Genomic DNA, 22,479 nt, shown 5'->3' on the forward strand with positions numbered 1-22,479 from the left:
GAGGCACAAGAGTGCGTACTTGGCATCATTATACATTGCCATATGTAGATATGTTGCAGTGGCTTTCCAGCTTCTTTGGGCCGCGTAATTTTTTAAAATGAAATCTTATCTGGAAGCTCAGTACACAAAATAGATAAATGCAGAGCCATTCCAGTTGATGTGCCCATTTGGCTCTATCCTGGGTCTCCCAGGTGACTCCTGAGACATCTTTGCACTACTTCTCAGTCTCCTTAGAAATAAATTGGAAAACAAATGATGGGTGTGTGTATGTGCAGCACTATTATTATATTGGGTAAGTAGGGCTTATTGGAGTGATTGCTGTGACCACAACTAAAGTTGGCTTAGTTAGAGAAAGCTTCTTGGAAAAGGCGAGTCTGAGGAGGGGCCAAAAATAGCCAAGGAGGAGGGGCAGGAAAAGGCAGGAAGGAGAAGGCTCTGCGAAGACCGTGCCTGAGTGGTCCAGCTCTCTGCGGGGAAGGGGTGCCGTTTGTGGGACCACCAAGATCCTGGTTTGAGGCCTGCATTTCTCTCTCATGCGCACTTGCTTGGCTCAGCTGGCTTCTAGCTTACACTGTTCTCTCTGGGGTTGTGGTATCTAACCTGCTGCCATGTCCAGGGATGGAAATGGGAATTCAGGAGGCAAAACTAAAAATATTACTCTGGGACCCTCACACCCTCCCAGGCATGACTGCTATGACCATTTGCATACTTTGACATATCTGTCTGGGTTCATGTACATGTCGACCAAAAATAGTTATTAATTTGTCTTGAAAGATGAAAGCCAGTGAGGATGACACCCCTTTGTTTAAAAAATAATAAATTTACCCAGAAAGTAATATAGAGCAGACTTTTCAAGTCCAGAGGCTGAAACTAATCCCATCCTTATACGTAGACTGCCTTTATTCCCACTCCCATCCCCAGGTTGTGATGTGCCCGCTGTTTTGTTCGCCTATCTGTTGTCAGATTATGGTCCAGGCTCCTTCTCCCAAGCTTGGGCTCCCTTTCTTTCCCAAGAAGGTGAGGCAGGAGGGAGAACGCAGTGGGGAGGCAGTGGGCAGAGGCTTAGGTTGGATGGGGAAGTTCACTCTTGGCCATTGGCTTCTTCCCTCTCAGATTACTGATGGTTCGATTGTTTCTTCCTCTCTTTCTCCTTTTCCAGAAATCCAAGCCCATCTTGTGTCCACCCCTCTCTGCCCTGGTTGTCTACACAAGGACTGTCCCATTCCACAGCTTCACTCATTCAAGGGAGAACTACCGCTTCTATGAGTTATCGTCTTTCTCTGAAACCAAGGCCAAGAGCCTCATGAAGGAGGCTGGTCAGGACCAAACGGGAGGGACAGGGAAGAAACGGGATGGGTAGGGTCAGGCCTGACGTGCAAGCAGATGAGTTCCGGGGAAGAAGACTAGGGAGCTAAGAGTCTCCTCAGAGCAGGCATGGGGACAGGAGTTAGAGGGGGCTCAGAGCTCTAGGGAGGAGCGTGGGGAGATGCTGGGAAGAAGAGTGAAGTTGGTGGGTGGGGTCCTTGGGGCCACAGAAGGGGGAGTATTCACCCACTTCCATCTCTACCTACACCCTTGTTCCAGGAAATGAGTTTGTGCAGCATAACAGCTGGCAGTTAAGCCGGGTGTATCCCAGTGGTCTGAGGACAGATTCATCCAACTACAACCCCCAGGAATTCTGGAATGCAGGCTGCCAGATGGGTGAGGGGCAGTAGGGACCGGGAAGAGGAAGCGGGAGAGCAACAAGTGGACAATAAGTTCCCGGGTGGCAGGAGGGCCAGGGAACGCTCCAAGAGTATAGGCTGAGAAGGATACCTATGGAGGTGTCCCCAGCAGGCCCTTGCATACCCAGTGTCTGTTTAGCGCCCTGAAAGAGAGGCTAGATGGCTCCCATGGTGAATCCTCCCCTTCTCTTCTTCCGGGGCCTCCAGTGGCTATGAATGTGCAGACCGCAGGGCTTGAGATGGACATCCATGATGGGCTCTTCCACCAGAACGGCGGCTGTGGCTACGTGCTGAAGCCAGACTTCCTCCGTGATGCCCAGAGTCCCTTCCACCCCGACAGGCCCATCAGCCCTTTCAAAGCCCAGACCCTCCTAATCCAGGTATAACGGAAAGCAAAACTGTTGTGAAGAAACTTGGGACGGCTGGGATAGAAGCAGGGGGAAGAGGTGGCTGGGTACAACAGGAATGGAACAGCTGAGAAGTTCCTTGTGAGAGGCAGGAGAGTCTGACTGTTAAAAGCATGGGTTTTGGAGCCAGTTGCCTAAGTTCAAGTTCATTTTTCTACCTGTGAAATGTAGTTCCTTAACCTTAGTCTCCTCGTTTGCAAAATGGGTATAATAATACTACTACCTACCTCATAGGGTTGTTGTGATTAGTTAAAATGAAGTGCTTACCACAATGCCCGGTGCACAGTAAATACTACAGAAGGGACTGGTATCGTTAACATACCTTTCAAACCCTGTTGAACTTCTACTTGGATGTATCTTGAATTGCACATAAATTACTAGAAGAAAAATCTATTACCCGTGGAGGCCTGGCTTTGCAAATACAAAGCTAGAGCGCAAGGTCCTGCATTTCCCCCTTCCCTGCGTTTCCCCTTCCCCCCCGGGGGCGTGCGAGCTGGCGTGGGGCTGGACTGAGCAGGAACCATTGCAGGTGATCAGTGGCCAGCAATTCCCCAAAGCGGACAAGACCAAAGAGGCGTCCATTGTGGACCCGCTGGTGAGAGTGGAGATCTTTGGCGTCCGCCCAGACACAATCCGGCAGGAGACCAGCCACGTGGAGAACAATGGTGAGACTGGGCAGTGCTGGGGGGAGGTGGGAGAAGGCATGACTGTTACTCTCCCACCATCCTGCCCTCCATTCAGTACAGTCCATGTCGCCACCCTGCCGCCCCCCACCTCCATGAGAGGCAGTGTGGAACAGGACAAAGAATCTGGGCTTGGACATGTCAGTGTGAATCCTGGCCTCTCCATTATAAGCTCCAGGGAACTGGGCACATTGCTTTTCCGGCCTGAGCCTCAGTTTCCTCACCTGATTGCTATGAAAATTAAGTGAGCACGGGGAAAGTAACCCAGCATGGGTCTAAAAAAAAAAAAAAATTCAACAATGTCTGTTCATCATTCCCTCCCTCATTCACGGCTGTCCACACCAGGTTTTAACCCGTACTGGGGGCAGACACTATGCTTCCAGGTGCTGGTGCCTGAGCTGGCCCTGCTGCGTTTTGTCGTACTGGATTACAACTGGAAATCCCGAAACGACTTTGTCGGTCAGTACACCCTGCCTTGGACCTGCATGCAGCAAGGTGAGCCTGCCCTCCCGCCCCGGCCGAACTCCCCCACGCTGGCTGTCTTCCAAATGCAGTCCTCCTGTGCCTGTCCAGGTTACCGCCATATACACCTGCTCTCCAGGGACGGCACCAGCCTCCACCCGGCTTCCCTCTTCGTGCACGTCTGCATGCTGGACGGGGTGAAGGAGGTCGACTCCTAAGGTGGGCACTTCATGGGAAGGGTGGGTGCCCTAGCTTTAGATGGTAAGGAAAACCTGGAAAGATGCTCCAGAAAACAGAAGTGGTGAAAACCAAGCATTGGGATGTGCATTCCTAGGCACAAAATTACTTCACCCTTCCTAACAAGCAAATCTAGGACCTGGTTTTTCACCTTCTTTTCCGTTTTCACAAAACTTTTGGTATCTTTCCCTCTGTGTACACTATACAGGAGACACCATACTGGAGCTTCTTCCTTCATTTTGCTACAGGCTTAGTCCCACCCCCCAGACCTAGGACTAATCTCTCTTATTAACTCAGGCTGAAAGGCAGATTGCAACTACAAATCTGGAGGGGTTTGGTGCAGAAACCCAAAGAGGCACCATCCCTTCCTCAAAACCCAGAGCCAAGGAAAGGATAAACCAAGCCTCAAGTCTCCCCAAGCCTGTACTGACTCTCAAGAGAACACTGCACAGCCCTGAGTCCACACTAGACTGCTCCCTCCTAGCCCCACCAGTATTAATAGAGCTGCTCTCCCCAACTTGGCTTGAGTATGGTCTGTCATTGTTTGGCAAGAAGGGGAAGAATGAGGGTTGGCGGACATCTGGATAGACAGGTGGGGCAGAGAAAAGGTAGAAAAACAAGTTTCCAGAGGTTCCTCTGCATGGGCTACATAGGAATGATACAGAAGTATGGCTTCTAGCGGTCAGGGTGAAAGGAACAGGCAAAGGGTTATGTGATCCCAGACCTTCTCAGGAGTCTGTCTGGAACAGTCCTGGTTTGTGTCTGCTGTCCCAGCATAATTATTAATAGTACCCTCGTTAACTTTCCCAGTGTCCCAGTTTTTATGATTAATTATACAGTCACTGTGAGGTGCTCACATAGTTCTGCATTAGATTCACCTCTACCCCTACCATCGTTTGCCTTTCACACTACCTTTGTGCTTTAACTTGAGTGCAGCTGCTGATCCCGTCTGAAGAATCAAAGCTGCTTCCACGAGAAAGCTTAGTGGCTGGTGGTCCTCCCTCTACAGGTAGACAAAGTGTGGCTCAAAAATAGGGAGCAGAGCAAGGGCCAAGAAGAGGCTCAAGAACAGAGAGAAGGCAGAACTGGGCCTGTTTGAGAATCAACCACTCAGTGAGGATGGAAGGAGAAAACGAAGAGGCAAGGGTGTAAGAGGGGACAGGGCAGATCAGGTTGATAGCCTGGAAATGTTAAAATAGGGACACAGAAGAGTCTGTAAGCTAGTAATCATTGTGTTTAACATGCTTTATAGAGCAGTAGGCACAACAGCACATGCAGTAAGGTACAACTGTTTTGAGAATACTGAATGGAATTAGGACTGGACATAGTAAAAAGGAAAGAGAAGATGAAATTAGTAAAACCAAGATTTTATACTCAGGGACTTTGGTGGAGTGATAGTGAAGAAACTAGGACCTCCCAGGTTAAAAACACAGTGGGCCTCAACATAAAATCGACTGGTGGTCCATGTCTCTCTTTTATGTAGCCATCAATATCAAAGTTCTCTAGTCAGAGTTCCATGAAGGAGCCAGCCACCCTGACACCCCAAAGCCAGTCCGTCCTTATGCTCTGAGCTTCTCAGGCCAGCCCTGATTCCGGTCTGCGTATCTCGGGCCACACCCTCTTCTTCTCTGGGAGGGAGGGTGGGGTCTCAGCCCTCAGGTCCAGTTGGGGGAGCAGAAGGAACAGAAGGGCTGGGATCCTCCAACTGCACATCGTGCAGGTGCACCGTGGGGGTGGTGGGGTCCTTGCCCACGCCTTGGTTCGGGTCGGCCTGGTCAGGGTGGTGCCTGCGCACATGCTTGACCACCTGGAACTTCTGTTTGGCCTTGTAGCTGCAGAGGCGGCAGAAGAAGGGGTGGCGGTCGGTGTGGGTGAGGGCATGGTGCCGCAGGCCGGCAGCCCAGCGGAAGGCGCGGCGGCACACGTTGCACACGTAGGGCTTGGCCTCGCTGTGCTTGCGGAGGTGGGTGCGCAGCAGGAAGCGTGTCTTGAAGGCCTTGCCACACTGCTCGCACATGAAGGCCCGCGCGTCCCGGTGCCTCGTCTCCTGATGCACGCGCAGTGCGTCCGCCCGGTTGGTGCAGTACTCACACTCGGGACACTGGTATGGCTTCAGTCCTGTGGGACATGGCAAAGACAGGGAACAAATCACCACTGAAGGGGGGTGAAACAGGGTTCAGCGGACCATACTAGTCACTGTGATCCTGGGACATACAGAACATAAGCTGACTAATACGATATCTTTGGAATATTCCAGTCTTCTCTGACATTTCTGTGCCCTTCTCCCAACACAGCCCCTTGTATCCAGTGGGTGCTCAGTAAGGGCTGATAACTAACTGGACCCCTAAATAGCCACCTGACAGCGATGAATACTCATGTATAATACGGTTTCCGATGGGAAAGTCCAACTGCCTTTTGGTCGTGGGGTACTCATGGAAGTTGGCGATGCATTTAAATACAACTCCTTGTTCAATTCAGGAAGTCAAAGAAAATATTTAAGAGGGGAGAGAGTAATGGTGAGAAAAGTGACATTCATAGATGCAGAGGGCCTTGAAATTCATCTGCTCAAGTCCTTTACATAAGGAGATCATTATACAGTAATCACAGGCATATCATCATCATTAACCCTTTTCTGAGAACCTGTAGTTCACGGACTCCAGGAGAACAAAAGGATAAGTTAAAACAGGTGAAATAGTTCCAGCAGGTCGGCAGGAACCAGGCAGACCTGCCTTTAGTCACTCATGTTTGAATTGGGGGTTCTCAGTGGGAGGCGGGAGGCGGGTGACATGGTGCCACAATCACCCAATCACCCAGAGAGCCTTTGGAAAAGTACACATACCCGGGCTCTCAAGGTCACTTGTCTTCTGATTCTCATAGGTCTTCAGTGGGTTGGGAAGCTATTCTAGTCATTTGGCCTGCCCACCACCACCAGTGTGAAAGCTGACCTGTACCCTGAATCTGAGTAAGGACACTTACCACCTCAGATGAGCTGGGTGTGCCCGGGGATGGAGGAACCCTTGGGGCCTGTCAAAACCATGCAGACTCGCCTAACCAGGTGATGGCGCAGTGGATAGAGCGTTGGACTGGGATGCAGAGGACCCAGGTTCAAGACCCCAAGGTCGCCAGCTTGAATGTGGGCTCATCTGGCTTGAGGAAAGCTCACCAGCTTGGACCCAAGGTCACTGGCTTGAGCAAAGGGTTACTCGGTCTGCTGAAGGCCCACGGTCAAGGCACATATGAGCAAGCAATCAATGAACAACTAAGGTGTTGCAACGAAAAACTGATGATTGATGCTTCTCATCTCTTTTTGTTCCTGCCTGTCTATCCCTCTCACTGACTCTGTCTGTAAAACAAACAAACAAACAAACAAACAAGAAAACCACACAGGCTCACCTGTGTGCTTGGTCATGTGGTACTTGAGCTGGTTGACCCACTTGCACTTGTAGCCACAGTCAGGGCACAGATACTTCCGTTCTTCCTTATGGATCCGCATATGGTACTGGAGGAGGGAAGAGCAAAGAACCCGTCCAGAAAATGTGCACCCCGATGCTTAATGGATGAGGAAACGGGAAGCAGGCAGAGAGACTGCTGGCAGATAACCGCGATCCGCTCCCCTCCTGTCCACGCTCCGTTACCAGCCAGGTGCCCCAGCCTGCCACTGTGACACCAACCTAGCCCTTTGGGCCTACCCCTGGATCTGCCCGGGCTATCTCAGCTCTGCCACTTGATTACCTGTGTCTCTGGGTGACCTAACCTCTAATTCTCAGTTTAATAATCTGTAAAATGGCAAACAGTAAAAGTCACTGTAGCTCAGATTTTAGAAAGGATTAAAATCACTGTGCCCAGCATGCAGTAAGTGCTCAAAAAATATTAGCTGTTATTATCTAGATTATTTCCAACCTATCACATACCTTTTTCACATGACTAGCATGTACTATGGAATTTTATCTCTATAATACCCTATAAAATATTATCCCATTCTTACAGATGAGGGCTCTGAGGCTTGGAGACATTAAGGAGCTTGAAAAAAGTCACATAGTTAATATTTGGGAGAATTAGGATTAGAGAGCTCAGGCAGTTTAACTCCACAGCCTGTACTCTTGGCCCCCACAGTCCTTGGCTTACCTTGAGGCGAGAGGGGTCAGCACAAGCATAGGGACAGAGGTGACAACGGTAGGGCTTCTCCCCAGTGTGGATGCGGCTGTGCCAGGTGATCTTCTGCCGGTTCTTGGTGCTGTAAGCGCAGTCAGTACACTTGTAGAGCCGGGTGCCCCCATGCCCTCTCACGTGGTGATCTAGCACCAGCTGATGGCGGCACGTGAAGTCACAAAAGGGGCAGCACAGAGGGGGCTGGCCGGCACCCCCATCCGAGGCTGCTGCCGCTGAGGCCTCCTCATGCTGTTCCAAGTAGTGCTTCACCAGGCCCACCCGCTCCCGGGCGGCGAAGTCACAGAGCTGACAGCGGTGGCTGAAATGCTGCTGCCTCCGGTGCTCATCCAGTGCTGGCCGGCTGGGAAAGGCCTGCTGGCAGGCTCCGCACGCGAGCCGCGGCTGCTGCTTACAGGCGTGTCCTCGCAGGCTGGCCGGACTGGGGCACAGGAAGCCGCAGCGGGAGCAGTGCAGAGGGCCCTCAGTGGCCTCCGCAGGAGAGCCCGGGGCTGGGGGTGTGGGCTCCGGATGCCGGCGCAGAGCATGCTGCTTGAGTGCTGTCTCGGAGCTGAACTGCGCCTCACACTGCACGCAGGCAAAGGCTGGGGTGCCCTGGTGGCAGCTGTTGACATGGCGAGTGATGTCGTGGCGAAGGTAGCCGCTGTAGTCACAGAGTGGACAGAAGTGGGTGGGTGTTTTGTCGTGTACTCTCAGCCGGTGCAAACGCAGTTTTGAATTAGTACCAAATGTCTGGGGACAGGAACTGCAGGGGATGCGGCCAACACCTGTGTGTCGGGACTGGTGAGCCTCCAACCGGTACCGTCTAGTGGTGGAAAAGTCACAGAAAGGACACTGATGTGGCTTCACTCCCTCATGCTTGAGCCGCTGGTGCTGCTGTAAGCATCTGCTCTGTTTGCAGATGAAGCCACAGTCCCCACACTGAAGAGGGGGCCGGGGGCCGCGGGCTGGGGCCCCAGAGGGGTGCCTCTGCTTCTGGTGGAGCTTGAGAGCAGCGGTAGCAGGCGTGGTGAACGAGCAGAGGCCACAGTGCAACTCTCCAGGCTGCTCCAGGGGGCAGCCCCGGGTCTGGTGAGTCCTCAGAGCCCGTTCCTGCTGGCAGCTGAACGGACACGTGGGGCAGGAGAAGCGAGCCCCCTTCTGCTTTGGAGCCAGAGCTGCGTCCACATCGTCAGAGCTGCACTCTGTACTCCCACCGTTTAGGGGAACAGCGTCCCCATTGCACAGCAGGGACACAGCAGACTGGGTCTGGGAGGCCCCTCGCTTTCCTGCCCCACTGCGTCCCCCACGGCAGCCTTCTGCCACATGAGAGGTGATGGAGGAGAGCCGAGAACAGAGGAACATGCATGAATTGCAGTGATACTTGCCCTGATCAAAGCGGAACTTCTCAGGGGTCTCTGGGGACGAGGCGTTTCCCACAGGAAGCCCTGTGGGGCCAGAGAGTGTGGCAGCCTCCCCTATTTCTTCTGGTTCCCTAGGGAGCTCAGAAGGAGCACCTTTTGGGAGCACTTCCTCCACTTCTAAGGGTGCAGGTGGCAGCTTTCTGCCTTCCGTGGCTTCTGAGGCCTGGGTGCCAGGGGGCAGAGGCTGCAAAGGGACGGGTGAGTCAGGTCTGGGCAAGCCCTTGTTCTTTTTGAGCAGAACAGGGCACTTCTTCAGCAGGTGGGTGCTAAGGCCACGCTGTTGCCTGAAACGAGCTCCACACTCAGGGCACAGCAGGGGCTCTCGGCGGCCCTGGCACCCAGTCCTGGAGTGCAGGTTCAGGGCTTTCTCCCGGCGGGTAATGAAAGGGCAGTGTGGGCAGCGGAAGGCCTGCCCCTCTCCCTGTATCACTACCATCTGAACCCGCCCCTCCAGGACCAGCGCCTCCGCCTGTTCTTTGTCCTGTCTCCTGAGGGCCTTCAGTAATGACTCTGACTCAGGGAACTGGGGCAGGAGGGCTGCCTCAGGGGGTGGGGTTGCCTTGAAGGTTCCCACCCAGCTGTTAGGGGGTTCCTCTGAGGACGGAGGACTTCTGGGGGACTCAGGGACTGGCTTTTCCGGAATGGAATCTTCCTCAGCCCCCAAACCAGAAGTCCCAGCACCTTCAAAGGTAGACAGCTCTGTCAAAGTTCCACCTGGCCCTTCCGGTGTCAGGGGCCCGGAGGGATCCAGGGGCCTGAATTCCACAGGGGCTGTTTCAGTGATCTCAAGGGGCGGGCCGGCCACGGGCTCCAGCTCCACGCCCAGGGCCTCTAGGTGTAGTGTGCAGCTGCCCTCCTCCTCTGTTGGGCTGGGGCTGCCAATCAGGTCATCCCCATGGGGAACCTCACTGCCATCCTGTCTCCTGGCACTGTCTTCCTCACTGGCCTCCGGCAGAGCCTGGTCCAAGCTGGGGTCCACCACAGTCCCAGTGTCGTGGTCCTGCCCCACAGGCTGGGCAGACAGCTGACCTGAGGACTCTGAGTCTGGTGGGGGTGTTGGGCATTGCCTGGTCTCCTCTGGCTCCTGGCTGGCATAGCGGAGCTGCCAGACCTGGTCCCCGGGAACATAGCCATGGGCCTTGCGCTTGTGGAAGAAGAGGGTGGTGTTGCTGAAGGTGCGGTAGTCACAGAGGGCACAGCGGAACTCACGGAGGCGGGTGTGTTTGCAGTTCTCATGGCTCAGCAGGGCCTGCTTGTGGCGGCTCTGGTAGCTGCAGTAGCGGCAGGGGTAGAGAGGGGCCGGCTTGCTGGGGTGGTGCTGGGAAGCCATGTGCTTCTGCAGCTCATACTTCCGCTTGCAAGCAAAGGCGCACACTTCACACATCAGGGACTTGCCCTGGTGTCTCAGCTTGTGGCTGCTCAGCTGATCAGCCCGGTGGCAGCGATAGGAGCACTGATTGCACTGGTATCTGGTGAAGAGGGGATAGGCAAGGGTGGGATGGGGGAAAATCACAACCGTAAATCAGTCATAATGACTAACAGTCACTACCTACTATAGGTCAGGCTCTACTCAGTATTGTACATATACTATCTAATTCAATGTGCTTTCCCACTACCCTATGAAATAGGTATCCATTTTACAAGTGAGGAGACTAAGGCATAGAAGTTAACAACTTGCTTGAAGTTACAAAGTAAAGGGCAGAGACACTCTAGCTTTAAGGTCTGTGTTCTAGCCCCTGCTCTATATTGCTCCCTAAAGGGAAGATACCATGAATCAGCAACCCACTGGGGACTTCTACGGAGCTGACATGGTCCACAGGGCAGGTTTCTGTGCCTAGTTCTCCCATTCTCCCATGGAGGCATGAAAGCTAAGGAGAAAGCCCCTAGCCAGCTGTGCCCAGAGATGAGAGGGGAAGTGGTCAGGATTGGGGCCACAATGTAGTCTATCTACTTCCCCAGCTCTGAGAATGCACGTGACACCTTAGTGCCAGGTCTATACTCTGGGTTTATACTCCCGTCTCTGACCTTAGAGATCTCTCACTATGCAGACTGGGCCACAGGCACAGAGGCCAGCTATAGGCAATGGAGCTGACAGGAGCATAGAGGGGTGTTATGAGGAGTGTCCCCAAGGCCAGAAGAGCAATGAGGCCACAGCTGAATTCAAGAGGAGGCTAGTTTAGCCTCAGGTTCTTGGGATGGGGATGCAGGCATGCGCATGCTCGTACCTGAGGTCCCCTAAGTGTTTTCGCATGTGCACGCTGAGGTAGTGCTTCCACTTGGTGACATAGCCACACTCAGTGCACATGTAATCCTTGGTGTTGGAGTGGGTCAGCATGTGCTTGGATAGGTAGCTCACATCTCGACATGTGAAGTCACACAGCTCACACTTGTGAGGTTTCTCGCCTTATGTAAGGGTAGGGGTGGGGGAGAGGATGAGAGGGGAGAGAACACAGGTCACACAGAGAGCAAGTCAGCAGACTGACCACTTTCCCCAGCAAGTCTGTCCTGACCCCAGGCAGGAACAAAAGCTTTACGTACTGATAATAAGAGTCAAAGCTGCTTCATAGCCCTCTCAGACAACTGCTCCTCCGCTCAGACAGACACCAGGACAAAGGGAGAAAGTGAAGACATAGTTCTGCCAAACTAGCTTTAAAGTCCACTCCTGCTTTGTTATACAGCTTGCTGGCACTAATAACCAACTGCTCTGCTCAGCCCAATTCCTTCCAGTTTTGTGGAAGGAGAAAAATTAGGCAATACAACACCGTAGTTTAAAAACTCTGATTCTGGAGTCCATCATGATAATAAAGATTTTAATAGTTAATATGTATACAGTGCTTACTTTTGCCAGGCACTGCATAAAAATGCCTCCTCTTACTGAATCCTCACAATAGTCCTAGGAGGCAGGTGCTATGATTATCCCATTTTACAGAGGAACAAGTTGAGGCACAGAGAATCACAGAGCTATTAAGTGGTGGCTCAAATCCCCACTTAATACTATGTGGCCTTGGGCAAGTCATTTAACCCAAGTCTTAGTTTCCTTATCTCCAAAGAAAAGGCAACAAAATATTGACCTCATGGTTGATATAAAAGTTAAATGAGATGTCCCAAAGTCCTCAGTGGTGCCTAGCAAGAACTTGAAGGTGCGCTGTCCCTGGAGTTGGTCAAAACCTGGCACTAAGAAGCTGGGGCCATGTTTCCTCAGGACCCTTCCCTATTATCCATGCCTACCCACTCAGCCCCCTCCCTATGGTGAAAGGCAAGCAACGTGGCGCTCTGGTACTATTACTAGCTGTGTGATGCTGAAACAGCCCATTTAAGTTTTCAGTTTCTCATGTCTACTTGCCATCCTTATAAGACTATTATTATCAATTAAATGAGATGATATATATGAAAGAAATATGTAAACTATAAAGCACTTATAGAGGAAAAGTCTCATGAAATTAGATTTTGTGACTAAAGCATGTACCAGTGGGAACAACAATGGCTTTGTCCTGAGCTGCCTAAAAACTGTCCTCTCAAAACCAGAGTCTTTGATGAGATTTTTTTTATTTTTTTATTTTTTATTTTATTTTTTTCTGAAGCCGGAAACAGGGAGAGACAGTCAGACAGACTCCCGCATGGGCCCAACCGGGATCCACCCGGCACGCCCACCAGGGGGCGACGCTCTGCCCACCAGGGGGCGATGCTCTGCCCCTCCGGGGCGTTGCTCTGTTGCAACCAGAGCCACTCTAGCCACTGGGGCAGAGGCTGAAGAGCCATCCCCAGTGCCCAGGCCATCTTTGCTCCAGTGGAGCCTCGGCTGCGGAAGGAGAAGAGAGAGACAGAGAGGAAGGAGAGGGGGAGAGGTGGAGAAGCAGATGGGCGCTTCTCCTGTGTGCCCTGGCCAGGAATCGAACCCGGGACTTCTGCACGCCAGGCCGACGCTCTACCACTGAGCCAACCGGTGATGAGATTTTTTAATATCTTATCAATGCCCCATGCTTACAAAGAGATCACAAATGGGATGACGCTGTGACAGGAAGCCTGGTTTGGTTGTCACTCAAAGTATTAGTAATGCTGGAAACCAATTAAAAGTCTGACATGAGCCTGACTGGGTGGTGGCGCAGTGGATAGAGCGTCGGACTGGGATGCGGAAGACCCAGGTTCGAGACCCCGAGGTCGCTAGCTTGAGCGCGGGCTCATCTGGTTTGAGCAAAAAGTCACTGGCTTGAGCAAGGGATTACTCGGTCTGCTGAAGGCCTGCGGTCAAGGCACGTATGAGAAGGCAATCAATGAACAATTAAGGTGTTGCAATGCACAACGAAAAACTAATGATTGATGCTTCTCATCTCTCCGTTCCTGTCTGTCTGTCCCTGTCTATCCCCTTTCTCTGACTCTCTCTCTGTCTCTGTAAAAAAAAAAAAAAAAAAAAGTCTGACTTGAACTATCTGCAACTTCCAGGTCACCAGATGGGCTCATGTTTCATTGCCATGGCTACCAAAGCTGTAAGATATATGGATGGCTCAGTCCTCTCGCCCCGTCTCTCACAGCACATCCCAAAACTTGGATTGCACATGAAGATCTGTCCTGATCTGGGCTTCTTCACTTTACGAGGCTTGGTGCTGACCCACCCAAGGTGGACCAGGACTGGACAGGGCCTTACGGGTAAGACACACTAGCCCCGGCTCTGGATCAGACGCTTGGATTCAAATCCTAGCCTGGCCACTTTTCTGGGTGAATAACACTCAGTTTAAGGCTCATAAATTCCAAACACCAGATTTATCTCTAGGGGACACCACGTCAAAAGAGACAATGAGTGCAAAGCCCTTCACATGTACGTCTGCCGTCGTCCCATCACCACCGTTACCTTCCATGAGGAAGGAGGCGCCTCACCTGTATGCAGCAGCATGTGGCGGATGAGCACTCGCTTGTGGGCAGTGGCAAAGCTGCACTCAGGGCACTGGTGGATCTTCTCGTGAGCGTGCATCTTGCCCACATGGTCCTGGTAGGCCACCGGGTTGAAAGTGGCGAAGGGACAGAAGGTGCAGCGCAGCTCCTCACTGCCAGGGTGGCCCTGCTTCTTGTGTTTGCGGAACAGGTGCTTGTTAGAGCAGGCGAAGTCACAGTGCGGGCAGTGGAAGGCGTAGTGGCTCTTGTGGTGGGCCTCCATGGCTTCGGCCGTGGCGAAGAGCATGGGGCACGAGTGGTGGCGGCACTCCACAGCCCGCACCCCGTGGGTCTCCTTCAGGTGCTTCACGAAGGCCTTGCGGTCGGGGGCCGTGTAGCCACAGCCCTCCTGGAAGCAGCCGAGGGGCAAGGGCTCTGCCGCCGCCGCTGCTGTGTGGCTCTTGAGGTGCTCCTTAAGGGCCTGGCTCAGGCGGAACTCCTCCCGGCACACGGGACAGGCGTAGGTGTCCGAGTAGAAGTTGGAAATGTCCTCGTGCATGCTGGCCATGTGGCGGTTGAGCGCGTTCCTCTCCACGGCGCTGTAGTGGCACCGCGGGCAGCGGTGGGCCTTCTGGCCCAGCTCCCGCAGCAGGTGGGTCTTGAGCTTGCTCTTACTGGTGAAGAACTTCTGGCAGTTGGGGCACTGGAGGCTGGGGTCTGGGAAGTGGAGATGCAGGTGCTCCACCAGATGGGTCCGCTTCTTAAAGCAGCGCTTGCATTCTGGACACATGTGGGTCTTGAAGAGGGACTCGGTGCCAGGAGCCACATCCCCTGTGAGAGGGCGAGGCAGAGTGGATTGAGAGTGAGGTTCTTAACAGGTCAGGGGCTGGCCAGGTAATGGGAGAACCACAATCTGCCCAGATACAAACAGTGTCTGGCCTTTCCCCTTTCTCTCCAAGAAACCAAACAACAGCACCTCAAATATTGTCTCAAACGAGAGACAAGAAATTCAAGCATTTAGAGAAACAAAACCACAAGAACTTCTCAGACCTAGCGGCGGCCTGATTGAAGTGCTCGACTCAGCCACCCACTCTCTACTCCTGAGCCTCTGTCTAGAGTTGCTCAAAAGAACAATCTGGATGAAGCATTCTGGTTCTTCCTGCCCATGTTCATGGGGGCAGGTGGGAAAGTCAGCAGGGTTGGTAGGGAGGAAAAGAACCCTATGGGGAATGAGCAGAAGAGAAGAAGGTAAAGTACTCCAACTTGCCAACACGGGCTCGTGAGTCTAGCTCATGGGGAGCTGGTAATAAACATAATCAGATCTTTCCTATACACCCGACAGTAAACCTCCCTGCGCGATGGGTGCACAATGGGTTCTGGATGTTGTTCTATTGAGATGAAAACTGGGAAGCAAGAATTCAGAAAAAAAATCTTAGGGGGTTCTGTGCCAGACAAGACAGGCTGCGGATCATCAATAATCTCTGGCATCTTTACACTATGACTGTTACCCATTCTTTCCCTGTAAAGAGCTTTCTGCCTGAAGAAAAACAGCCAGGAGAACAAACTCTATCTCTACACCCTATGTTACTACATGTTTAATTTTTCCACTAGACACATCAAAGTGGACTGTTAACAATGAAAGGATCCAAACCAAAGCTCAGAAAACCAAACCCTAGAGCAGGGGTCTCAAACTCACGGCCCGCTGAACAATTTTGTGCGGCCCGCAGACTAATCCACGAAGTTCAAAACATTTTGGATAAAATTAAGTAAGCCTAGGGGCCTACTTGTATTTTTCATTTCTCTAGCATCCTAGCTAGATATTAGCTTAGTTAACAGCAGTTGGGATGCGAACTACAGTTTCTGGTCGTTTTGTGACACTGGGTAAACTGCATGTACGATTGTGCTTGTTGTACTGATTTTTTTTTGTTTTCAACTGCAGTGAGAAAAGTGTTGCGTAACAGTTGCCTTTTGTAGACCTAGTGCGGCCCGCCGAACAGCTGTGATCTTGCTCTGCGGCCCACATGCTGAGTTGAGTTTGAGACCCCTGCCCTAGAGCCTCAATGCCAGGCTCTCGGCAATCCACTCCTCCCTACCAATGAGAAGTTCAAGCCTGATCGGTCATTACCTTCCAGCTGCTGCAGCCCCTGGCCTCTCTCCAGGGCTCTCTGGGAGTCCTTCAGGGTGCCACTCTCCTCCTCCTCTTCCAAGTCCTCCTCTTCGGCTGAGTCCTGCCTGGACAAGGCTGGGCCTGCTTCTTCTGAAGGCTGTCGCTCTCCTGGGGGTAGTTTGGGAGCTGGAAACACATAAAGCTTGATGAGGCCTACAGGTGCCAATGACAACACTGAATGCTTGTACTTCCTTCTACTGGCTGACAGAACCCCCCGTCTCAATTTAGCATAAGGGAACTTTGGGTTCTTATAGGAAGACCAGGAATGCAGCTATCAGTAATGCTCCAGCCTAAAGTAACCACACCTCAGATAACATCACCCTCAGACCCCTTGAGGGTAAGAGGTCTGAGGTCACTAGAGTTGGGGTAGGGGACTGAGAGGTAGAGAATGGGTAAACTGCACTTCCCTGGCTCAGGTCCCCAAGGACTAACGGCTGGGAGCTCAGCGGACGTGAACATACCCTGACCCTAAACTGTTCTACTGAGAAACCCAACTCAGCAATTCAGGGTCACATCCTGTTCCCTCAAATCTATCCCTTCTATTCCTCAACAGGGGCAGCTGCCTTGTAAGACAAAGACCTATGACTATTTCCCAGAAAAAAGGAGTCTTCTTTTTGGGAGCAGAGCAGAAATGAGTCTCAGCAAGCAAACTCTCTCATCAGAACCCTGGCCTCTCCTGGCGTGATTTCTCTACTTCCTCCTGCTTCTCTACTCTACCTGTGCCCCTGTTTTTGAGACTAAGAGGAGTAAGAATCAGTGAACCCTCCTTGAAGGTTTCTTTTTAAAATAACCCCAGCTTCTCCTACCCAATCACACTTGTTCTAACAGAAAGTCAAAAGGCATTCCACCAGCGGCTATGGGCATTATGGCTTTTGCCCTTAGAAAGTCTGAAATGGATCAGAAGAGAATATTGGTTAAGTAGTCAAGGCCACAGTATAGCCTTCACTTAATGTCACGAAGACTTTCTCAGTATCCCACATATTCTGACTGGCCCAAGCTTTCTGGATGTCTGTGGTTCTCTGTCTTCCCGAGCCACTACTCTGGATTCACTTGTACTCAGGCATACATCCATGGCACTAGTTACAACTGACTTTCCAGGCGGCATACTGCTGGGCCCCTGGCCTCATACCTGGCAGTAGCTCCTGAGATGGAACACTCTGAATAGCCGACAGTTGTCCCTGTGTCCCAGCCCCATGGCTGCGCCGATGCTGCCGGAAGAGTTTGACGTTGGAGCCCATGAAGCTGCAATGGTTGCAGTGGAAAGGGTAATGGGCCTGTCGGTGCAGCTCCATGCCCTGCTGGCTCCCGAAGAGCAGAGGGCAGCCCCGGAAACAACAGGGCACAGGAACCACTCTGTGGGTCTGTCTCAGGTGGTGCTGCAGACCCTTACGATCTTCAGCAGAGAACACACAGCCAGACTCTGGGCAGGAGAAGGTGTCAGGAGGACCCCGGTGAATCTTGAAGTGGCTCTTCAGGGCCTGGGGTTGGGCAAACTCCTGTCTACATACAGGGCATGGCAGGGGGCTATCGGGTGGGCTGTGGCCCTGGAAAGGGCCAGGAAGAGGAAGGTTGCGGGGGGCTAGCTCTACAGAGCACAGAGGACTAGAGAGGCCCTGTACAGGCTGTCTTAGGGTCTCAGTGCACTGGTGCAGGGCCAGCAGAGTGGGCTCTGTGAAGCTCTGCTCACAGTGCTCACAGAAGTACACCTCCACCACCTTTACCAGGACACCTGCAGGCAGAGGACCGACAGAGAAAGGCACAGAATCAGATAGAACGAGACTCACAGGAATTAGTTACTAGCAGAAAATATAGGTGACTCTTTTCATATTCATGGAATGGAGATGGACTTTAAGTCTGGTTCTGCACCTGGACTGTAAGCCCCATGAGGGCAGGGACAGCCTATCTTACACGTGTTTGGATTCCCAGTGCCTAGCACAATACTGGGCACAAAGTAGGTACTTAATAAATATTTGTTAAATGAGTGTAACAAGCCTTAATCAAATCCAGAAAGCATAAATAAAAGGCAATATATTTTTCCCAAATAAAAAAATTTAAAACTTCCAAAAAAAGATATGACAATCTGGGGGTAATATCTGTAATATAAATGACAAAGTGTTACTTTCATATTCTGTAAAAAGACTTTCATAGGCACAGTAATTCATAAAATGGAGAATATCCTTTTTGAGAAGAGCCAAATCATGTTCATAATAATTACTGCCATTTCTTAAGCACTGGGCAGGGCCTTGATAGAGAAAGGCTTTGGAAACCCTCTTGGTCCTCCCACTGCCCTATGAAAAGAGGGACCTGGGATTCTGCGAGGTTAATGCCACCAAGTTTGTTAATAGTAGAGCTGTGTGTGACTCAAGCCCAGGTCTGTCCTTTTTATATTTTTGTTTAAACAAAAATTCAGTGCAACAATTCAAATGATACAAAGATTTTTTTTTTAAACCCATTCACACAGTTTGGTCTATATTCTTTTGGAGTTTTGGGGGTCATTTTCTGCAATTTATATTTTTTCCTTTGCTATATATCAAAGATATTTTTATCTATGAGTCCATCCTCATATTTTTTTTGTCCAGTTCATTACTACTTCAGAGCATGGCTAAATCAAAATGAAATTTTGCCCTTACAGATGGACATCGGGGCTGTGTCCAACCATTACAAACAAAGCTAGCCTACTTACTCGTCCCCTATCTGTGTATCCTTACGTGCTTGCGTGAGTCTTTTTGTAGGACAGGATCTGACAAGTGGAATTACTGGGTCAGAGTACAGACATTTAAAAATTTGTTATGTAAATAAATTGACCTTCCAGAGATTATGCTAATTTATACTCTCCATAAGCTAGAAAATAGTGTGTTTCCGCAGAGCCTCACCAATACTAGGTATTAAAAATAATGTTTAACTTTTTTTTTTTTTTTTTTTTTTTTAAATGACTTCAATGTCCATCCACTAGAGAATGGTTAAGGTATTGGTAAATTTTTTTTTTATTTTTATTTTTTTATTTATTGATTTTTAGAGAGAGGGGAGAGAGAGAGAGATTGAAAGGGGAGGAGCAGGAAGCATCAACTCCCATATATGCCTTGACCAGGCAAGCCCAGGGTTTTGAACCGGCAACCTCAGTGTTCCAGGTTGACGCTTTATCCCACTGCGCCACCACAGGTCAGGCTAATGTTTAACTTTTGCCAAAGTCAAGAAACAAAAATGGCATCTCAGTTATTTCTAATTCTGAGATTAAGCATCTGTATGGTCATTGATTATTTTTTATTTCTTCTTTAGTTAATTTCATGTAGATTTCCTTCCCCCCTTTTAAAAACATACCATTTCTTTTTCTTATCTTTTTCTTATCATGGAGCTCTTTAATTTTAAAGATATAAACTCTTATACATTGCAAGTTTTCCCAGATTTGTTTCTTATTATTTCTTTTACACTTAGAAGTATTATATGATCAAATTAGCTAATCCTTCCCAGTATCCTTTTACATTGCCAAGGGAAGCTGTGACAACTGTATCTGAATGATGGCAGCTTAAAAACGGGGAAGTTACTTAAGTGAAAAGTTATAGATGTGGGAAGAATAAATGGGAGAATCTTTCTTCCACGTAAGTGTAAAGGCTCAACTCTCTTAACTTCATGTCTTGGATGAGTTAAGTATGCTATACACAAGAAACTAGGGCAGGGAAATACCACATTACCTCTGGGAAGCCCTGCCAAGCCGAGGGTGGTGGTGGAGAGAGACTGGGCCTTTTGCCTAATTCCTGGCTGCGGTTCCTGGGGGGAGGGTCACTACGGGTGAAAGAATCCCTGAGGACTACTGGAGTGAGGACTGGGCAGAGGTGTCATAAATGCCTTCCCTTCTGGATCACTGCCTAGCAGACATGATGCCCTTGCAAGGGAAAACTGCCAAGAGCTTGGTACAGGTTGCGTACCACCTTGCCAACCTTCAATCAACATTTACCAGCTGCAAATAAAATCAGAACATCTCTCAGTATAAAAATAGGATGCTACCTTGTGTTCTCATCCTACTTATATACAAAGATCAAAAATAACAGAGTCAAAACTTCAGAGCTATTTGTCCCACTGGCCTGCTAGCAACTGTGTTCATACCTGGGGTCTCTCCAGGAGCACCTGGGGACAGGCTTCCAGCCACTGCTTCTACAATGATCTCCATGTTCCCGGTGTCCTCTTCAGTTGCTGTGGCCTCTACCAGCAGACAGCTCGGGTCAGCAGGCAAAGGGGTGGGGCTCCCAGATGGACAGGGACTCTGGACAGGCTCCAGGATTTCAGGGTTAGAGAGAGGTGGAGGGATCAGCAATAGCTCAGAGCACAGTCCATCCATCTCCTCAGTGCCGTTGGCGGGCTGTGAGTCCAACATGGGGTCAGTCATAACCACCAACCTGTGTGCTGTGGTCTCTTAAGTGCTGGTAAACCAACTAGAAGAGAAACCAAACAAAATGTAGTTAGATCTCCTACTTTCTTCCCAGTTGGTGTGGGTGCACAGCCTAGTGCCTGCCACTTAGGTATTTCCTTGCATGACAGCATGCCACAACTAACTAACCTAGAAGTTTTTTGTTATTTTTTTTTAAATAACATCTAGAACAAAAAACATAAAAACTGTAATAGGGACCAATATTAGAAGAGAGTCAACAAATTTTGGCCAATATATTAAAAACTGCAGGTTAGGCCCTGGCCGGTTGGCTCAGTGGTAGAGCGTCGGCCTGGCGTGCTGGAGTCCCGGGTTAGATTCCCGGCCAGGGCACACAGGAAAGGCGCCCATCTGCTTCTCTGACCCTCCCCCTCTCCTTCCTCTCTGTCTCTCTCTTCCCCTCCCGCCGAGGCTCCTTTGGCGCAAAAGATGGCCTGGGCGCTGGGGATGGCTCCTTGGCCTCTGCCCCAGGCGCTAGAGTGGCTCTGGTCGTGACAGAGCGAAGCCCCGGATGGGCGGAGCATCGCCCCCAGGTGGGTGTGCCGGGTGGATCCCGGTCGGGTGCATGTGGGAGTCTGTCTGACTGCCTCCCCATTTCCAGCTTCGGAAAGATACAAAATAAATAAATAAATAAATAAATAAATAAATAAATAAATAAATAAAACTGCAGGTTATGTTTTTTGGAGTTCAGTGACTTTGGTCAAATCATTAAGCATTATGGGTCTGTTTTCTTACCTGCAACAAAACTGGGTGGGGCCAAGGGATCTCAGAAGTACCTTCCCCTTCTAACATTTTATGATCTCACTATTCCTTAGCATGGGTACAAGGCCCTTCCTTCATAAAACCCTGCTGACCTCTCCAGACTCATCTCCCATCTCTCCCCTCAACAGATCTCTGAACCAGTCATACCAATGATTTGTCATTCCCCAGACATTCTATTTTGCTTCCATATCCTCACACACGCATGTGTCTGTTTCTGTCTCCATCTCTGTCCTTGATGGGCTTTTACCCCCTTCTCCATCCTTTTTGTCTGGCTAACCAAGTTCTAACTATCCTTTTAAGAATCTACACATAGCCCTGGCTGGATAGCTCACTTGGTTGGGGCATCTTCCCGAAGCGCAGAGTTTGCTGGTTCCTTCCCCAGTCAGGGCACATATGGGAACAGATTGATGTTCCTCTCTCTCTCTCCCCTCCTTCCTCTTAAAAAAAAAAAAAAGAATCTGCAGATATATCACTTACACTGTGCAGGCTTCCTTACAGATTGCGGCAGAGAAAAGGCATGAGGAATTAATGAAACCTAAACTGAATACTAAAGCACCTGCCTGTAGGCTCTAACTCACCTCGTGGATTTGGACAGATACAGTAACCTCGCTTCTCTGGGCCTCAGTTTTCTTTTCTGTGAAGTGGAGGCGATGACAGTGTCTACATAGCGTCGGCGGGAGAGGGAATCACAGAGAGACAAAAAATTGGAAAGCCGGTTTGAAACCTGCAAGGCTTGGGATGGAAAATCGTCACGACCATGGTCCTGAGGAGAGGCAGCGGGTAAGCCCGAGGTGTCGAGCAGTGACGCGACTGAGGCACCGGGCGGCTATGTGATGCGCCGGGGCCCCGCTGGTTGGCGAGCTCACCACCTTCTCCCGAGGGTTCCCACCTCCGGGCTCACCCTCAGCTGGGGCCACGAGAAACTTTTGCCTCCAGCCTGGTCTACTCGCACTCCCTACTAGATCCCGCCCCGCGGCTGCTCGCTTACCTCCCGGCATAGGGCCGGCCGGAACCGCATCTCTATGGTCGACCAGAAGCTGGAGCCACCTCCCTGGACACCTTTTATGCGATCGCCTCCGGCCCAGCGGAACTAACTCTAGGGCATCGGGCATACGGAGGCCCATCTCTCTTCCTCTTGGTGGCGGGAGGAGTACTCTATGGTTTTCGCCATCGTTCCCCTC

The 22,479-nt window shown here is 50.8% G+C and overlaps 2 protein-coding genes across 15 annotated transcripts in view; one reads left to right on the forward strand and one right to left on the reverse strand.

Moving 5' to 3' along the window:
• Positions 1 to 13,941, forward strand: part of PLCD4 (phospholipase C delta 4) — a 38,688-nt gene extending 24,747 nt beyond the window's left edge. The window contains exons 11-17 of one of the 8 annotated variants that reach the window (XM_066346421.1): positions 1,160 to 1,316; positions 1,585 to 1,701; positions 1,932 to 2,104; positions 2,661 to 2,796; positions 3,160 to 3,309; positions 3,388 to 3,495; positions 3,894 to 4,166. In XM_066346421.1, the coding sequence (XP_066202518.1) occupies positions 1,160 to 1,316; positions 1,585 to 1,701; positions 1,932 to 2,104; positions 2,661 to 2,796; positions 3,160 to 3,309; positions 3,388 to 3,494 (840 nt within the window). In that variant the 3' untranslated portion in view covers position 3,495; positions 3,894 to 4,166. Of the gene's footprint in view, positions 1 to 1,159; positions 1,317 to 1,584; positions 1,702 to 1,931; positions 2,105 to 2,660; positions 2,797 to 3,159; positions 4,173 to 6,390; positions 6,892 to 13,523 lie in introns of those variants that run through there. The other 7 variants (XM_066346423.1, XM_066346420.1, XM_066346419.1 and 4 more) reach the window with 7 other exon arrangements.
• On the reverse strand, positions 4,752 to 22,479 carry ZNF142 (zinc finger protein 142). Of its 7 annotated transcripts, none has more exons than XM_066346413.1 (11): positions 22,287 to 22,479; positions 21,877 to 21,932; positions 21,631 to 21,735; positions 20,218 to 20,543; positions 17,246 to 17,845; positions 16,075 to 16,242; positions 13,956 to 14,780; positions 11,309 to 11,486; positions 7,639 to 10,552; positions 6,907 to 7,012; positions 4,752 to 5,631 (listed from the first exon to the last, which is right to left on the reverse strand). In XM_066346413.1, exons 4-11 carry the CDS (start codon positions 20,495 to 20,497, stop codon positions 5,162 to 5,164), a joined length of 5,541 nt encoding a protein of 1,846 aa, XP_066202510.1. In that variant the 5' UTR covers positions 20,498 to 20,543; positions 21,631 to 21,735; positions 21,877 to 21,932; positions 22,287 to 22,479; the 3' UTR covers positions 4,752 to 5,161. The 7 variants fall into 7 exon arrangements, with proteins under 7 accessions (XP_066202510.1, XP_066202509.1, XP_066202508.1 ...); XM_066346412.1 differs by having other exon boundaries at positions 21,877 to 22,030; XM_066346411.1 differs by having other exon boundaries at positions 21,631 to 21,729; positions 21,873 to 22,030.

Source organism: Saccopteryx leptura, chromosome 7 (assembly GCF_036850995.1).
Source record: "Saccopteryx leptura isolate mSacLep1 chromosome 7, mSacLep1_pri_phased_curated, whole genome shotgun sequence".
Lineage (NCBI taxonomy): Eukaryota > Metazoa > Chordata > Mammalia > Chiroptera > Emballonuridae > Saccopteryx > Saccopteryx leptura.